The 16,478-nt window shown below is 42.5% G+C and overlaps 1 protein-coding gene across 1 annotated transcript in view; it reads left to right on the forward strand.

Moving 5' to 3' along the window:
- The first annotated feature begins 1,935 nt into the window (after positions 1 to 1,935).
- The window catches only part of Swap70 (switching B cell complex subunit SWAP70), a 73,881-nt gene continuing 59,338 nt past the window's right edge, over positions 1,936 to 16,478 (forward strand). Inside the window, exon 1 of the mRNA XM_028767997.1 lies at positions 1,936 to 2,139. Coding sequence (XP_028623830.1) covers positions 2,041 to 2,139 — 99 coding nt within the window. The 5' untranslated portion in view covers positions 1,936 to 2,040. The remainder of the gene's footprint in view (positions 2,140 to 16,478) is intronic.

Raw genomic sequence — 16,478 nt, forward strand, 5'->3', positions numbered from 1 at the left:
ATTAGGATTTCTTTCTTCTTCTCTTCCCTTCTCCTCGCCTTCCCCTTGCCTCCTCTCCTCCTCTTCCCCTTCTCCCTCCTCCTCTTCTTTCTTCCTCTCCTGAGGCAGAGTTTTTGCTTTGTAGCCCTGGAATGAGCCGTGCAGACCAGAGTGGCCTCAAACATGTAGCCACCCTCCTACCTCCTCTTACTGAGTACAGGTATATATTGTCATGCCTGGTTTAATGTTTCATTTTTGTTTGTTTGTTTGTTTGGGTTTTCCCCCCCACTACTTAGGGCAAGCTGAGTTGGCATAAATAAATTAGAGGTTAAACCTTGTGTTTTTTGCTGACTGAAGACTTGGTCTGGAGCTAACGAAGAACAATAGAAACCAGATTCTGGGAGGGCAAGAACAATCCTGACCAGTGGTAATGAAATGGGCGGGCACCCTCAAGGCTGTTAAAGTGAGAAAGAGGTGACGTGATGGTCCCTTTGTTTGTTCCTACCTTCAGCTCTATGAGATTCCTTTTGGCCTTAAACTCATTTATGCAGTTTATTCTTTTTTTTGGCTCTTTCCAAATCCGTTTGTCTCTTCTGTTCCCTTTAAAATAGGACATATGTGGATATCAAGAAGTTTATTAATTTATTTACAGGCAGGGTTTATTTAGTCCTGGCTGGCTTTGAGCTCTATGTGTGTGTAGCTAAGGTTGATCTAGGATTATAGGTATACACCACCATGCCTGGCCTAGCACCATTTAGTGCTAGGAATAAATTCAGGGTTTTTGTACATGTTAAAAAAGCTATCTTCCAACTGAGCTACACCCTCAGCCCATAGGAAATTTAAGAGGAAAATAAACTACTTTTTATCTGAGAATCTCCTACTTTTGATTTTTGATAGTTATCATTTCCATAGTGTCTAAGGGTTGTGCTATTGTGATGACATTCAAGTTACCCAGTCACTACCCCAGGCAGTGGAAAAGAGCCTTCTAGAACATCTGGTATCCATGCTTACTTTATCTGTATAGAATTTGAAGCCAGGAGAGTTCAAATGTAAGAAATGTAAGATGTAAGAGATGTAAGTTTAGCGACTACAGTCATTCAGACACTTCTATAGGTCTGGATGGGTTCTTTTAAGTGAGTCAACCATTTTCATTAGTAAAATGGATGGAGTGATTTGCATTCATGCCAGCACAATCTACCAGCGACAGCAACCTCACCTCCGTGAAGCTCTTCCTAAGATGTGAACTAATCCTCAGCGGCTGGGATTATCTACTTCTTTTTATACATTTATTTATTTAGTGTAGGTGTGTGGGCATGCGGTGGAAGTCAGGAGACGACTTGCGGTTCTCATTCCACTATGTGGGTTTAGGAGATGGAACTCAAAGTCGTTAGGTTTGGCATCAAGAGCCTTTATCTATCGAGCTATCTTATCAGCCTATCATTGACTTCTTAACTCTTCTAAAACTTGTTGCTGTATCCCCCCAGAGGCCACTACAGAGGACCATCACTGCACATTTGCAAACAGCACGAAACAACTTTCTCAGATTTACTTTTTGTCTCTGTCTCCTTCTTCGTCCTTCCTGATTTGGGACTGAGCATTCCAGGTTCTGCTTGGACGTCTTTCGGGGTCTTGTCTGGCCCCTTGAGACCGTGACTCCATCCCAGAACTGAACTAAGGCTCCTTTAGTAACTGCGGGACTCCTGCAGAAGCCGCAGAGGCTGATCACTCCAGTCTTGCGTGTTCCTCGGGACGATGGACATTTCTTTGGGAGCACATGTGAGCTTTGAAAATGGCCTGAGTTGATGTGGAAACCCATCACAAGGACTTGGCGTGATGTTTACGTCCCTGTAGTGGACAGAGAGTACGTATCCTAGGGGCGGGCTGGTGAGACGGAGGGGCGGGACCAGGGGGGCGTGTCCTCGGGAGGGCGGGGCCTGAAGCGGTCAGGTGACCGCATGACCGCACGGAGAGCGGCGTTGTCTGTGGCGATCCTGCTGGAGGCAGAGGCGCTGAGTTGCCGACCCGGCTGGCCAGGTCTGTTGGGGCAGCGCGGCGGCGGCCATGGGGGGCTTGAAAGACGAACTGCTCAAAGCCATCTGGCACGCCTTCACCGCGCTCGACTTGGACCGCAGCGGGAAGGTCTCCAAGTCGCAACTCAAGGTGAGCCCCCTGCCGGCGCTTCCCGTAGGGCACGGGACCCGCGGCGGTGTCTGCAGGGAGGGCTGGTTGGGAATGTGGCGGGACGGCGGTCCTCGCTCTTCCTTCAGGCCTCCGGGCTGTGCGCGGGGGCGGGCGCGCTCCTGCGGTTCCCGCGACGGCTGAGGTGCGCTCCAAGAGGAGCGGCGGGACCTGCAGAGCGTCTCCCGACGACGGGCTGGATGGGGGCCCGGGACCTCAGCTTCACCTCCCGGACGCTGAGCAGAGCCTCCCCGCGCCGGCGTCCGCAGACCTTGGGGCTAGTGTGAGCTCGTGCGGAGCGGCCCGTGTCTTGCCGGCTCCCTGCAAAGGCCATTGCTTTGGTAGAGTCCTCCTTAGGGCTGCCCAAAGACCCCAGACTATGAGATACGCATAAAGGGATACTTGTAAGTTGAGTAAACCCCAAAGTGGCACCCAGCCAGGAGAAATTGGCAGCGTCTTGAAAAGCCTGAAATATAGAAACAGACAAGAGGAGCTATTCAACAGGCGTTTTAAAAAATATACACATTTTGGATCTGAATGACTGGTTTTCTTAGCCTCTTCTGAGAAGAAATTTCCGAAGTTTGGGTTCGCTTTGTATATTTTGTGCAGTGAATGAGGAAGTTCTTTTCAGTAGTGACTTTTATGCCAGCAGGATCTGGCGTTCTTACTTGTTTTCCTTTTGATCTTATTCATTAAATCATAGTTTGGAAAGACCGATGGAAATTAGCCACATACTTTTACTTAAAAAAAAAAGTAATATATGGGATCTTGGAGAGATGGATGCTCAGTGGTTAAGGGCAACTGCTCTTCCAGAGGCCCAGGATTCCGTTCCCAGTACCCACGTGCGGTAGCTCTCATAGCTAGCTATAAGGTAGCCTATAATTCCAGCTCCAAGGGATGTCTCTCGCCTCTGTGGGCAGTAGCACACACAATTTCACACAAACGCTCATAACTTAAAAATAATATTTTTTAAAATGCTAATAATAGTTTTTTTTTCTGATGTACAGTTCAATGAGTTTTAGCACATGTAGTCACTATCACTAACTAGGATTTCATCAGTTCCGTTCCACAAAGCTTTGTCATACTGCCCCATCTCCAACAAGTGGTAACCACTGATCTGTTCTAGTTTTTCTTTTTCTAGTGTGATATGAATGGGATCTTCTGAAACCGGCTTCCTTTACTCAGATGAATGCCTTAGAAATTAACCTACCGTGTGTGTATTGTCGATACTAGGCTATTACTTCTTATAGGTGTGCCATAGTTATCCATTCACTCTTGAAGATTTGTTGTTTCTAGTTTTTTCCTGATTCTGAATAGAGCTGTATAACTTTGTTTTTACTTTTATCTATTATAACTTTTAAATAGTGTGTAGCCAGATTTTCTTTTAACCATTCTGTAGGCCATTTACATATAATGTAATGATTGATGTTGATAGATTTAGGGTTACCATTTTAAAATTGGCTTCTGTTTTCTTTCTTTCTTCTTTTGGTCTGTGTACTTGGAATTACTATTTTGCCGATTTAAGGGGAATATAGAAACCTTATGCGGTGTAAGATCTATTACCCTTCCTGCTTTATGTTGTAATTGTCATGCTTATTACTCTACATACATAAAAAAAAAATCATCATTATCATCTGCTCAATCCTAACTTTTAAAGAACTTTAGAAAATAGCTCATCTTTCCTCCAGATAGTCCCAGGGTACCCCTCAATTTTGTTGCTATAGTAGTTTAAGCTTCAGAGATGTGATTTGTCACAGGTTACAGTGTAAGCAGTAGCTAGTTTAGGACCAAGACAATGCATGCATGCATGCATGTCTGCCTATCTATCTATCTATCTATCTATCTATCTATCTATCTATTTATCTATCTATCTATCTATTTTGAGACAGGATCTCTCTTTATAGCCCTGGCTGTCCTGGAACTCACTATGTAGACCAGGCTGGCCTAGAACTCAGAGACACAACTGCTTCTGCCTCCCTAGTTCTGGGATTAAAGGATGTGACACCATGCTTGGCAAGATTTTCACATTTTAAAGCCAATGTTTTTTAATCTGCTTCCCCTCTCCCTCCAATTGGTGACATACAGCTAATTACTTTCATTGTACTCCATTAAATTTTGAGGGAAAAACCTAGGGGATTTTTTTTCCTTTTTTCTAATTAAATGAAACCTCTGCTGGTCCTAGAGAACTTTCATTTAATCTCAATCTCTCTCTCCCCTCTCTCTGTCTCTCTCTCTGTCTCTCTCTCTGTCTCTCTCTCTGTCTCTCTCTCTCTCTCTCTCTCTCTCTCTCTCTCTCTCTCTGTATCATGCATACTTCTGTGGTTTTCCTGTCGCAGTGTGGACATGGAGATCAGAAGATAACTTTCAGGAGTCAGTTTTGTCCTTCCATTATACGGATTCCCAGGGTCAAACTCAAGTCGTCCAGCTTGGCAGCAAGCACCTTTTAGCCACTGAGCCATCTTGTTGGCCCCCTTAGGGGATTATTGGCAGCAAGCTAGGCTGGAAGTGCAAACTCTCAGTTAATAGTTTTCAACCACATGTTGGTAGCATATCTGTGAGTTGTTGTATCTGATCTCTCTTGGGACAACATAAGAGACTTTGGGTTAATTCAGTGTGTACATCTTGCCAGTGTTTTTGGAACTGAAAATATTCTAATTTAAATTTTTCTTGGTGTCTGATTCCATTTCATTGGGGAAAGTTGTGTTTTGGAACTCATGTATTGATTTATGTATAAGGCACCATGCTAATTTAGTAAAAGGTTAGTTAGTTTTAGGCTGTTAAGATTTTTTTTCTTCTCTGTATTGGGGCTGGAACTCAGCATACTAGATGAGCACTGTACCCCTGAGCTATACCTCCAGTCCTATTTTTACTTTTTTTTTTTTTTTTCTTTTTAGATTTTTGAGACAGGGTTTCTCTGTGTAGCCCTGGCTGTCCTGGAACTCACTCTGTAGACCAGGCTGGCCTCGAACTCAGAAATCCGCCTGCCTCTGCCTCCCAAGTGCTGGGATTAAAGGCATGCGCCACCACCGCCCGGGTCTATTTTTACTTTTAATAAAAGTATATGTATCTGTGTATGCATGTGTTCTTGTATGTGTGGGTGCACATGGGTTTGTGGTAGTTATGGAAGACAGACTCAGGTGCTGTCCTTAGGAATGCCATGTACTTCTCCGACAAGGTCTTTGATTGGCTTGAGCTTACAAGTTAGACTGGACTGGTTGGCTGTTAAGTCCCAGGAAATCTTCCTGTTCCTTCCTTCCCAGCATTCAAATTATAAGCACACACCACCATGTTGGGTATTTTCATATAGGAGCTAAGGATTGAACTCAGGTCTCCAAACATTTACACACACACACACACACACACACACACACACACACACACACACACGCACACACACAGCTCCTCCTTCTGTAGTGCTGGAAACTGTAGGACTTACTACATTCTAAGCAAGTTCTTTATCACTGAGCTATTCTTCCATTTATATATGTTTATATTTTATTTTTCAGACAGAAACTTTTTGTGTTTCCCTGAGTGGGTAAAACTTGCTGTGTAGATCAGGCAGGCTTTGAACTTACAGCAATCTTCCTGTCTCTCCCTTTCAGGTGCTGAAATTGCAGATGAAAACTATATTTAGTTTATCTTTTTTTTTCTGGGACAGGGTTTCTTTGTGTAGCCCTGTCTGTCCAGAAACTCATTCTGGAGACCAGAATGGCCTCCAACTTTTGGTTTGTCTTTTTGTTTATATTGATTAATTATTTTGTCTATTGTGTATACTTTTGTGTGTACACAATCATATGAGCATGTGTGTGCTGTGACATGCGTGCACAGATGAGTCAGTTCCCGCCTTTCGCCTCTGGACTCAGGAGATTGAACTCAGGTCGGACTTGGTGCAGATGCCTTACCACAGAGCCATTTTGCTTGTCTACTTTTTATTTTTTTGTAATTAAAATTTGTATTATTAAAAGATTTATTTTTACTATTTTTTAATTATGTGTATGTTTATGTCTTTGTGGGTATGTGCACATGATTGCATATGCCTAAGGAGGCCAGAGACATCAAATCCCCTGGAATTGGAGTGCCAGGTAGTTGTGAGTAGGTGCTGGGAACTAAACTCTCACCCTTTGCAAGATCAATACATGCTCTGAACTGCTGAGCCATCTCTCCAGCTCACCTTCATAACTAAAACTTTTTAAAAACTTATTATTATTATTGTGTGTGTGTGTATGTATGTATGTATGTATGATCATGTGTGAAATCAGAAGCATGCAGGCCATGGTGTGTCTGTGGTATTCAGAGAATAACTGTGGTGTTCAGGGGTCTGTCCTCTCAGTCCACGGTGGGGATAGAGCTCACGGATTCAGGCTATACTGCTGAGCCATCTTGCTTTATACCTTTTTGGCACAGATGGATACATTCCATAGTATAGAATGGATGCTTCATGTGTTGGGCACTGTGCCCAGTGCTGGAGTTGTGAGATGTGGGAGAAAAAGAAATAGGAATCTTGGACTGGAGAGATAGCTCTGCGGTTAAGAGCACTGACTGCTCTATCAGTGGTCCTGAGTTCAATTCCCAGAAACCACATGGTGGCTCACGACCATCTGTAATAGGGTCTGATGTCCTCTTCTGGTAGCCTGAAGACAGCTACAGTGTACTCATATGCATAAAATATATAAATAAAATTAAAAAAAAGAAATATGAGTCTTTGCTTTCCAAGAGTTTGAATTAATTTAAAATTTAATTTTTAAAATAAAATTTAATTAAGAAGATGAAATCATTAGAAAATGCTGCTTCTCTCTGCCCTCTGCTCATATAGACTATATTGCTTAGATAATTGTCCTGTCTTGAAAAGACAGGAAGACTAGCTAGGAATGGGAGTTCACACTTGCAATCCCAACACTTGAGAATCCGAGGCAGTAGGATTAGTACACGTTTGAGATAGTCTTGGCTATATAGTGAGCCAAAGCTACAGAGCAGTCTGTTAAAACAAAAACAAAAAACCAAAAACAAAACAGAAGGGCCCATGAGATGGCTCAGCTGGTAAGGGCACTTGCTCCCAAAGCTGAGTACCTGAGTTTGATCCCTGGGACCCCTATGGTAGAAGGAGAGAACTAGTTCCTGCACTGTCCACTGACCTCTACATGCATGCAGTGGTTGGCATACATGACACCATGTGTAGTGGTAAAGATAGGAAACACAAAGACAGTAGAAATATCATAGAGTAGAAGATACTCAGTTTGAAACTTAAAATCCAAAGAAAAAAAACTAATAATGTAATTTGGTGTTACAAATACAGATGTTCACTGAACTTGTCAGTAAAATAAAAATATACGGGGGTAGAGAAATGGTTCAACAGTTAAAGAGCTTGTACTGCTACTCACAACCATTTGCAATTCCAGCTCTAGGGAGAAGTACTCCCTCTGACCTCCGGGCTCCTGCATACACAGAGTGCACATATATGCATTCAGGCACACACATCTACACATGAAAACAAGCAAATAAATACTAAAACATGGAACACATTGTAAAACCCCTCGTCTGTGTGACTTACAGTGTATTGATAGGAGCAGCTCAGCATTGTCACAGGGTGCTTCCTTGTTAAACCAAGTGGGTATAAGGTCACTGCAGGTCAGTGATTTTCCTGAAAGTTTTCAAAAGTCCCCTCCTCCCCACAGAGAAGGGAACCATTTCTGCCCACTGTAGAAACTGTCAGCTCCCTTAGCCCAATTTATAATGTATTGTTAAAAGGCAACTTTACTCTGCTTCGTAGGTTAGAATACACAGAGACACTTAAGAGATTATGTTCAGTTTCTTTTTAAAAATTTTTAATCTTGCTGTAGATCAGGCTGGCCTCGAACTTAGAAATCCACCTGCCTCTGCCTCCCAAGTGCTGGGATTAAAGGCATGCACCACCACTGCCCAGCTATTATTTTTTTTAAAATGAGAGACAATTACGTGTAGATTCCATAGTTTAGGAGACCTTAGTAATCTGCCACTTGAAATAGACTTTACTTTTAGGTCATGGTTTAAGTTTGCAGACATCATAATGGAAGTAAGTTTGGGTGTATTATTTGAAATAGAGGAAATTCTTCTTCTTCTAATTATAGTTTGTCCATTTAGGTGAGGTGTGAGCATGTCACAGTGTGCACACAGGTCAGAGGCCAGCTTGGGAGACTTGGCTCTTTCCTTCTAGATGTGGGTCCCAGGATCAGACTCAGCTAGTCAGGATTGGCAGCAAATGCCGTTCTGTTGGCCTCTGATTGTTCTTTATTCTGTGGTTATTTAAAAACTATCATCACATTACTTAGCATTTCACTGGTTGTTGTTCCTTGCTAAGAATTATATATAATGTTAACACTGTAATAAAGGTTATTACTTAACTAAGAGGAACTGTCATAGTTCATATATACAGATGGTATAAAGTCATAAGACTAAAAGAAGGGCGTTTATGGCATGAAGTCTCTCTCTCCCAGCCCACACTGGTTCTCTGCCTTTACGCTCCTTCCAGCGTTCACAATGTACCTTAATTTAATACTCTTACTGTTATATAGTAAGGATTTCTCTCTTAAATATAGCAAACTCTAGAGATATTTTTGCAACCTCTATTATAAAGTTTAGTTTGCAATTATGGCTTCCGTATGAATTACACATTAGAGCTGGGAATGTCTTAAAATAAGTGGACTGGCCCTGCTCCGATCCTTTTGTTTTTAGAAACTTTTGAAGTTGAAGAGCTTATAACTATAATGAAGATTTAAATACAAATCACGTTTAGAGGGACAGTATGAGTAGTTTGCATTTCATTTTCTCAATGATAGATATCCATTCATATTTTCCCCCAATAGGTTCTCATTCTGTAGCCCAGGTTGGCCCCAAACTCACAGCAATGCATCTGTGTTAGCCTTCCAAGAGGTTGGATTACAGGACTAAACCATTAGGCTTGAAGAATTTTTGAATCAATTGTTTTTTTTGTTTTTGTTTTTAATCTTTACCTTGGTACTGGTTTGCATATTTTTTGAATAATAGCTTGTGTTTAGTTCCCATGTAGGCATCTAGCTTCAGAAGTTTTAACATGGATTGTTAGAGTAGTTGAGCCAGGCAAGAGTAATCAGGTGAAAACATAAAGGAAGGAAATGGCAGTAAAGGCCTTACTTTGTGTGACACCCAGCACACAAAGCCGTGGTTAATTCTCATGTTCTTGCCATGAATAGCACTCAGTCTCTAAACCTGCCGTCTCTAAACCTGCCGGCTGTTTCTGCTAACCACTGAGGTAAAAGCTCTTTATGGTGGGAAACCAGAAATTCTAATTTTAATAAGTGAGGTTGGGGGATTGGAATCGGGAGTGAGCCTGACTATGGCGGTGGTCCCTGCCTGTAATTGCAGAACTCCATCGGCTTGAGACAGGCCTGAGAAAGCCTGGTTTGGATTACACAGTGAGATGATGCCTCAAAGAAAAATCTCTGCAAATAGGTTTAATATTTTACCAAAACAAAAGAGTAAAGATAGCTTTCTAAATAAAAAGAACATCAGATATTTCCAAATCTTAAAGTGGATAGGAGTGAATTATGAGTTATTTCTGTTTTCCATTCTTTGCTAGAAAATTTTCAGTGTGATAACTTGGAGTTTGGTGCTTAAAAAATACAAGTAGGGGAGCAAGAGAGCGTGGATCTGATGCTTTCTCTTGTCTCTCTGGGCACTAGGCACATGCATGGTGTACATATGTGTAAAACCCTAGTGCACATACAATAAATTTTTTTGTTTGTTTTTATTTTTATGTTTTGTTTTGAGACAGGATTTCTCTCTGTAGCTCTGGCTGTCCTGGAACTTGATCTGTAGACCAAAATAAGTAAATCTTAAAAAAAAGTAAACTCTTGTATTATTGAAGATAATGCTTGAGTCTCAGGGCAATATTTTTGGTGTCATCTGTCCACTTTGACCTGGCATTTCTGGTCTTAAAACTCAAGAGTGTATAGGGTAGTGGTGGCACATGCCTTTAATCTTAGCATTTAGAGGCAGAGGCAGGTGGTTCTCTGTTAGTTCAAGGCTAGCCTAGTCTACAGAGTTCCACAACAACACAAAAAACTTAGTGTACAACCTTCTTGAACCTCACTTCCTGTTTCTTTTGGGTCTCACCACAGTTTCACAGGGACATGGTAAAGAAGCTAGACTTACCTGCTTTCTAAGTGTTCTTCCTCTGGATAGGTGTTTCCCGTTCCTGTCCAGCTAAGGGGTGTTCAGAACCTTCCTCCTGTGAGAGCTGAGTGGTAGATCAGAATAGCTGAGTTCGCTCATATCTCCTCACAATAGAAACGCAGCCTGTGTCTCAGCATCCTTTAGTTCTTCTCATCCCACTCTTTTCTTTTTTTCTGAGACAAAGTCTCTTTGTCTGGACAAAGCCCACTGTGGCCTGGAACTTACTGTGTATCCCACACTGGCTTAAAACTCAGGGTGACCCTCTTTCTTCAATCTCCCAGGACTGGGATTATAGTGGTGAGCCATCGTGCCTGACATTTTTCCTCCTGAAGTGGGATTCTCACTGACATTTCCAGCCTGGCCTAGAACTCATGTGTTCCCAGGATGCTCTCACTCTGAGTTGTCACTTAGTCACAGTCCTTTTGTACTCCAAGTCTACTTGACACTGCAGCTCTCAGCAACTGAGAGGAAATGCATTGATTAGGAACTCCACATATGCTAACTTTCTTACAGGAAGAAGAAAGATGGAACGTTTCTAGGCCTTCCCTGTCTTTTGTCACTTTAGGAATAATTAGCTTTGTCACATTTGCTTTGAATCAGAAGGCTGATAAATGTGTGCACAGTGGACCAGCCAGAAATGACACTAGATAGAAAAAAAAGCTATTCTGGAGCTAGGGCCTGTATGAGCTAGTGGTAGAGTACTTGTCTGGTATACAGGAGGCTCTTGGTTCCAGACCTCCTACACTCCTCCCCGCTATGCAAAAAACCAAAACACCACCACCATCAAAACCAAAACAGTTCTCACTGATTGTAGAGACAGCATTGGAAGATACTACATTTCACTGGATTTGGAAGGAGGGCCACAGTCTGCCCCCAAGGAGTGCAGCCCCAGCAGTTCTTTCTAACCAGAGGACGGTGCGTGCTCAGTGAGACAGCTGTCATACTGGAGCTGAGAGACAGCTGACGTGGGTCTCGGTGACAGACTAAGAACTGCTGTTTTATACAGACTTTGGCAGATCTGTCTGGATTAAAATTCTGAGGTCTTGCACTCGGGCAACTTTGGGAAATTTTCTGTTAGTTGCATTTTCATTTATTTATTTTGTGAGTGGAGGGAGTATGCGCATGTATTGACATGTCCCTGGAGGTCGGTCGGTCGGAGCACAGCTTGTAGGAGGTGGCTCTTGCACCCTGAGGGTTCTGGGATGGAACTAAGGTGGTGAAGCTCAGCATCAAGGGTCTCAGTCAGGGAGCCATCTCTCTAGCCTTCTACTTCTCTATTGTTCTGTTAAATGGGAAGATTAAGATGTAGGGTACTTCTCCCTTTCCTGTCCCTTATCCTTGTTTTTTACTTTCTATTGCTTCTGTTACTTGTGAGCCCAAAATATCAAGTGGAAAATTCCAGAAATAAACAGTTCACAAGTTTTAAATAAGTTATTATAGTGTGTTGCTGTAGTTGTTCATTTATCATCATCATCATCATCCTCATCCTCATCTAAGTTATTGTTAACCTTTTGCTGGGCTTAATTCATAAATTTGAGTTTTATCATTGGTACATGAGGAAAACATGGTATATTTGGGATCTGGTACTGTTTGTGGCTTCAAGCATTTTGGGGAGCTGTTGGAATGTGTCTCTGCACAGATTAGCTGGGAGGCTGGTAGGGACAGAAGCCATATTGTAGGCACCACACGGAGACAGAAGGCCAGGACAGAAGACAGCAGAGGTAAACCTCAGACTTGAGATCTTAGCCATTAGTTGACTATACATTGTAGCTTTAGACTTTTTCCCTGAAGAAGAGGGCACTGCATTGGGCTGCTTCACAAATCTTTCCTACTCTAGACCCCTCCATGCTCTTAATTCTTATTTTCTCCTTTCATTAGAAGTCTATATTTGAGGTCTCCCTCACCCCTATGTGGGGTTCAACCCCAGGGCATCATGCATGCAGGGCAGGCACTACACTTGAGTGAGGAGTGCAGCCCACACTGGATCTCAAGCCTGATGGATTGTGCTTGCCCAGCACTGTCAATAGCTAATAACCCCGGCAGTTATCTGAAGGGGAGATTGCAGCTAAAGTTCTTCTGGGAGGATAATAAAGCAAAAGGTGCACATACGTGTAAGGATGGTGGAGAAGAAACGAAACAAAATCTGGAAAAATGTCAAGTGTCCTTGATTTAGCAATGTGTGTTGGCTACATCTCTCATGAAGTACTTTATTGGGTTTTTTTTTTTTTTTTTGGTGGGGGGTTTGCACACATGGATAAAAGACCCCATGCACACGGTGTGTGCACAGGGGTGCAAGTCACAGATGAGAAGCTTATTGGAATTTTGTTTTCACCGATCATTCTTTTTTTTTGAGACAGGAAGTCACTCTTTAACCTGGAGCTCATTATGGGGTAAAGACTGATCTTAAACTCTTGGCAGTCCTCCTGCCTCAGCCTCCTCAGTGCCAGAATTATAGGTGTACACTGCCATGTCTAGCTTCAGTGATTATCTTTCCTAATACTCCTATTCTTGAATACATATGTGTGTGCGCCGATATTCAGGAGTGCGTGCGTGCGTGTGTGCGTGTGTGTAATTTGAGACATATATGCTTTGGTGTAAGTAGGATCGTATTTCATGTGTTTTTGTGATCTCCCTTTATACCATTGTATTGGGAGTATCTTTCAATATCAAACCACGTAGATAACAAATGTCATCCTTTATAACACTGGTGAACTGTTCCATAGTGGTTTTTTTTGTTGTTATTGTTGTTTTTTCGAGACAGGGTTTCTCTGTGTAGCCCTGGCTGTCCTGGAACTCACTCTGTAGAACAGGTTGGCCTCGAACTCAGAAATCTGCCTGCCTCTGCCTCCCAAGTGCTGGGATTAAAGGCATGCGCCACCACTGCCCGGCTGTTCCATAGTGTTAACGTGTTATGTTTTACTGTTTTTCCACTCATAGAATTTTTAGATGTTTTTGTTTTCCTTCAAACACATTGCCAAACATGCTGCAATGCATAGGTCACTTCTCTGTTGTCTCTGCTCAAACAAATGATCATCTATTCCCACCTGTCAGTCATGCTGCAGTCAGAAGAGTGGCTCTGCTTTCTCCAGCACCAGGCACTGACTGAGTCTGAAAACAGTAGATGCTGTGGTAGCTGCTTAAGTATAATGGTACTCAGCAAAAAGGCAGCTTATTTTAACCTATATTAGTAAGGTTAGGTATCTTTTCTTATCAGTTATTTGTTCACTGATTCAAATTTTCAAGTAAAAAATAGAGTAGAAGTTAATCTTTGTTGTATACTACAAGACATGAAGTCACAGAAATAAGAAACTTGGCTGGGCATGGTGGCTGACACATTCCTGTAATCACAGTATTTGGTGGTAGCGGTAGAAGGATCAGGAGAGTTCACACTCATCTTTGACAAGCCTGGGCTTTAAAAGATCTTGTCTCAAAAACAAAACAAAAAACAAACCAACCGTCCAAAAACCCGGCAAGAATAAGAACAGCAACAACAACCCCTCCGAAAACAACAAACAACAAAACAAGAAGCAATTCAGAGGATGATCTCCACGCAATATGTATAGTTTAGGGCTTCCTTTTGAGTCAGGGTCTCACCAGGTAGTCCTGGATGGCCTGGAACTCAGACATCTGCCTCTGGCTGCTGAGTGCTGGGATTAAAGGGGCATGCCACACCACACTCTGCTACTACTCCTTATGGAGTTTCCTTATAAAACAGCTAGCCTAACAAGCCATGTTTAAAAATTCTCTTACAGCCAGACAGATGAGGGCTGGTGAATGGCTCAGTGGGAGAAAGGGGAGGCTTGCTGCTGACCTTGATGACTGTAGTTCAATCTCTGGAATGTTCCCTGGAAACACATGATGGAAAGGAGAGAACTGATTCCCAAAAGCTGTCCTCTGACTGCCATACTTCCACCATGGTACACAGGTGCCTCCCCTCCCCCCAGTACCTAGTAAAATGTGAGAGCAATAAGTCAGTGAGGATGTTGTCAAGACTTTGTTCTTTGACTTCCATGTGTGCTGTGATATGCACACACTCTGCCTGCATCCCCATCCCAATGCATACATAAAAATATAATAAAAAATTTAAAATGTAGAGAGATGGTAAGACATACGAAAAAATCACATACAACAATCAGCTTTAGGCTTCAGTTGTCTAGTCTTGAACTGAACTTGCAAAATGTCTTATTTTTTAGTCTTCAGTTTCCTTTGTCAGCTTTCTATCCGTGTTCATTGCTCATTTTCCTATTATATGTTCCTGTTTCTATTTTTTTATTTCCAAGAGTGGTTTGGATATTGTGGCATTAACCTTTTTGTTTCCTTGGGTATTTGTTTTTCTGAAAGGGAAATTTTAAAACTTATGGGATGAAATTTACTAATGTTTTCTGGTAAATTGTTGGTGAAGTTGATGAGTTTACCAAAAAATCAAGGGCTTTTTATTTAGCTTGATTCAGGGCACATTCACGGTTCCGTGGTGCATAGTTCATGGGCAGCATCAAGGCATGCTTTAGTTAGATGTGGGTTAGAGTGAGTGAGACACCCTCCGGGTTACGCTCCTCCCTTGACTCCATCCTCCATGTTCTCTGGCACACGGAAGAAAGCAGTAGCAAGCTGAGCTTTCTTCCTAAGCTTCAGATAAGGATCTGAGATCCCACTGGCACTGGGAACAGAATAAATGCTGTGTTGTGCCTCCTTAAGCAGGGTGTGCTGGTGAATATTTCTTCAAATTTATGAAGAACAAATCTGTGCTGAAGGAGGCGGGTGGGGTGAAGGCTTGTTTCTAGTCTAGGTCATCACCATGGGACAGTTGGGAGACTTGGATTCCAGAACCTTCTTTGTTGCAAATACTTAGGTCAAGTCTTGGGCCTCAGTCTTTTTATTTGTGATATAAAGAAATAGAAAGCTGGATGAGGTGGCTTACACCTGTAATGCCAGCACTTAAGAGGTGGAGGCAGCAGGATTGCCATGAGTTCAAGGTCTGAACAGCAAGACCCAGACTCAAATTCAAACCAAACCAAAACAGAAAGAGTGGACTTTAAAATGATTGTCATTATTATTAAAATATTAAGAGTTTTACTAGTAAGACACGCTTTAGAAAGAACTCATTCAGCTGTTTTTGAAAGCATTGATCAGCATGTACTGTGTGGGTATGCAGTGAGGGTGAGGTGTTGGCTCTGCTCTCAGAATGTCTGATCTTGTGGGAGAAAGGCTTATGGAGCAGTGTGGTGAGAGAGCTATAGACGGCTTGGGACACCAGCTTGAGAAGAGACTTTGGGGATTTAGGAAGAGCTAGTACTTAGGTAGAAACCGAGGTGGATGGAGGTCACTCAGGAAAGGAGAGCTGAAGGGCTTGCCTGAGATCTAGCGAGTGAACCTGCTTGGCTGGGTTGGTAGTGTTTGTACGGAGTCACAGGAAAAGCTAAGGCTGGAAGGGTAAAGTGAACTGGCTTGTGGGAAGACTTATGTGTGGAGCTCCGGTATTTCACTGGCTTCTAATTTTGTAAGCTGTTGGTGACCTTTAAACAATGTAAGTTGTACCTGAAGATTTATCTGGCAAAAGTGTCTCGGATGGTAATTGATTGTACTTGGACTGAGGTGGGTTTTTTGTTGTTTTTAAGGCTGAATATAATGAAGATAATTTAAAAGAAGCAGGTAAGACACAGCAGGGATAAGCAGGAGGAAAGGCTTTGGCAGAAAGGGAAAATGACTCCATGTGGCAAGGGGGCAGAACTTTTAGTTGACAATGCCTTTAAGGCAGGGCATCGTTGAGGTAGGAAGTTGGTCATTCTAACTCTTTGTTAGGAGGAATTTTTCTGGTAACTTGCCATTAGCTTGAAACTTTATAAATCAGATAGGAATTTTCATGTTTTAAAAAAGATCAGTCATTATGAATTACAGTTCTGTAATTGTGCCAGTTCAGACAAGTGTTTGGAATAGAGAGCCCCACCCCCTTTTCTCAGTGCTGAATCTTGCCCATTGCGCACATCCTGTAAAGGGAAGCTGTGTGTGACTCCGGATACATTTCAAAGAACCCTTTAGAATCTCTACATCTTTGGGAGGGTAGAGGGTGAACTTTCAGTAGTTAGTCAGTCTCTCTCTCTCTCTCTCTCTCTCTCTCTCTCTCTCTCTCTCTCTCT

This window comes from Grammomys surdaster, unplaced genomic scaffold (assembly GCF_004785775.1).
Source record: "Grammomys surdaster isolate TR1022 unplaced genomic scaffold, NIH_TR_1.0 184, whole genome shotgun sequence".
NCBI lineage: Eukaryota > Metazoa > Chordata > Mammalia > Rodentia > Muridae > Grammomys > Grammomys surdaster.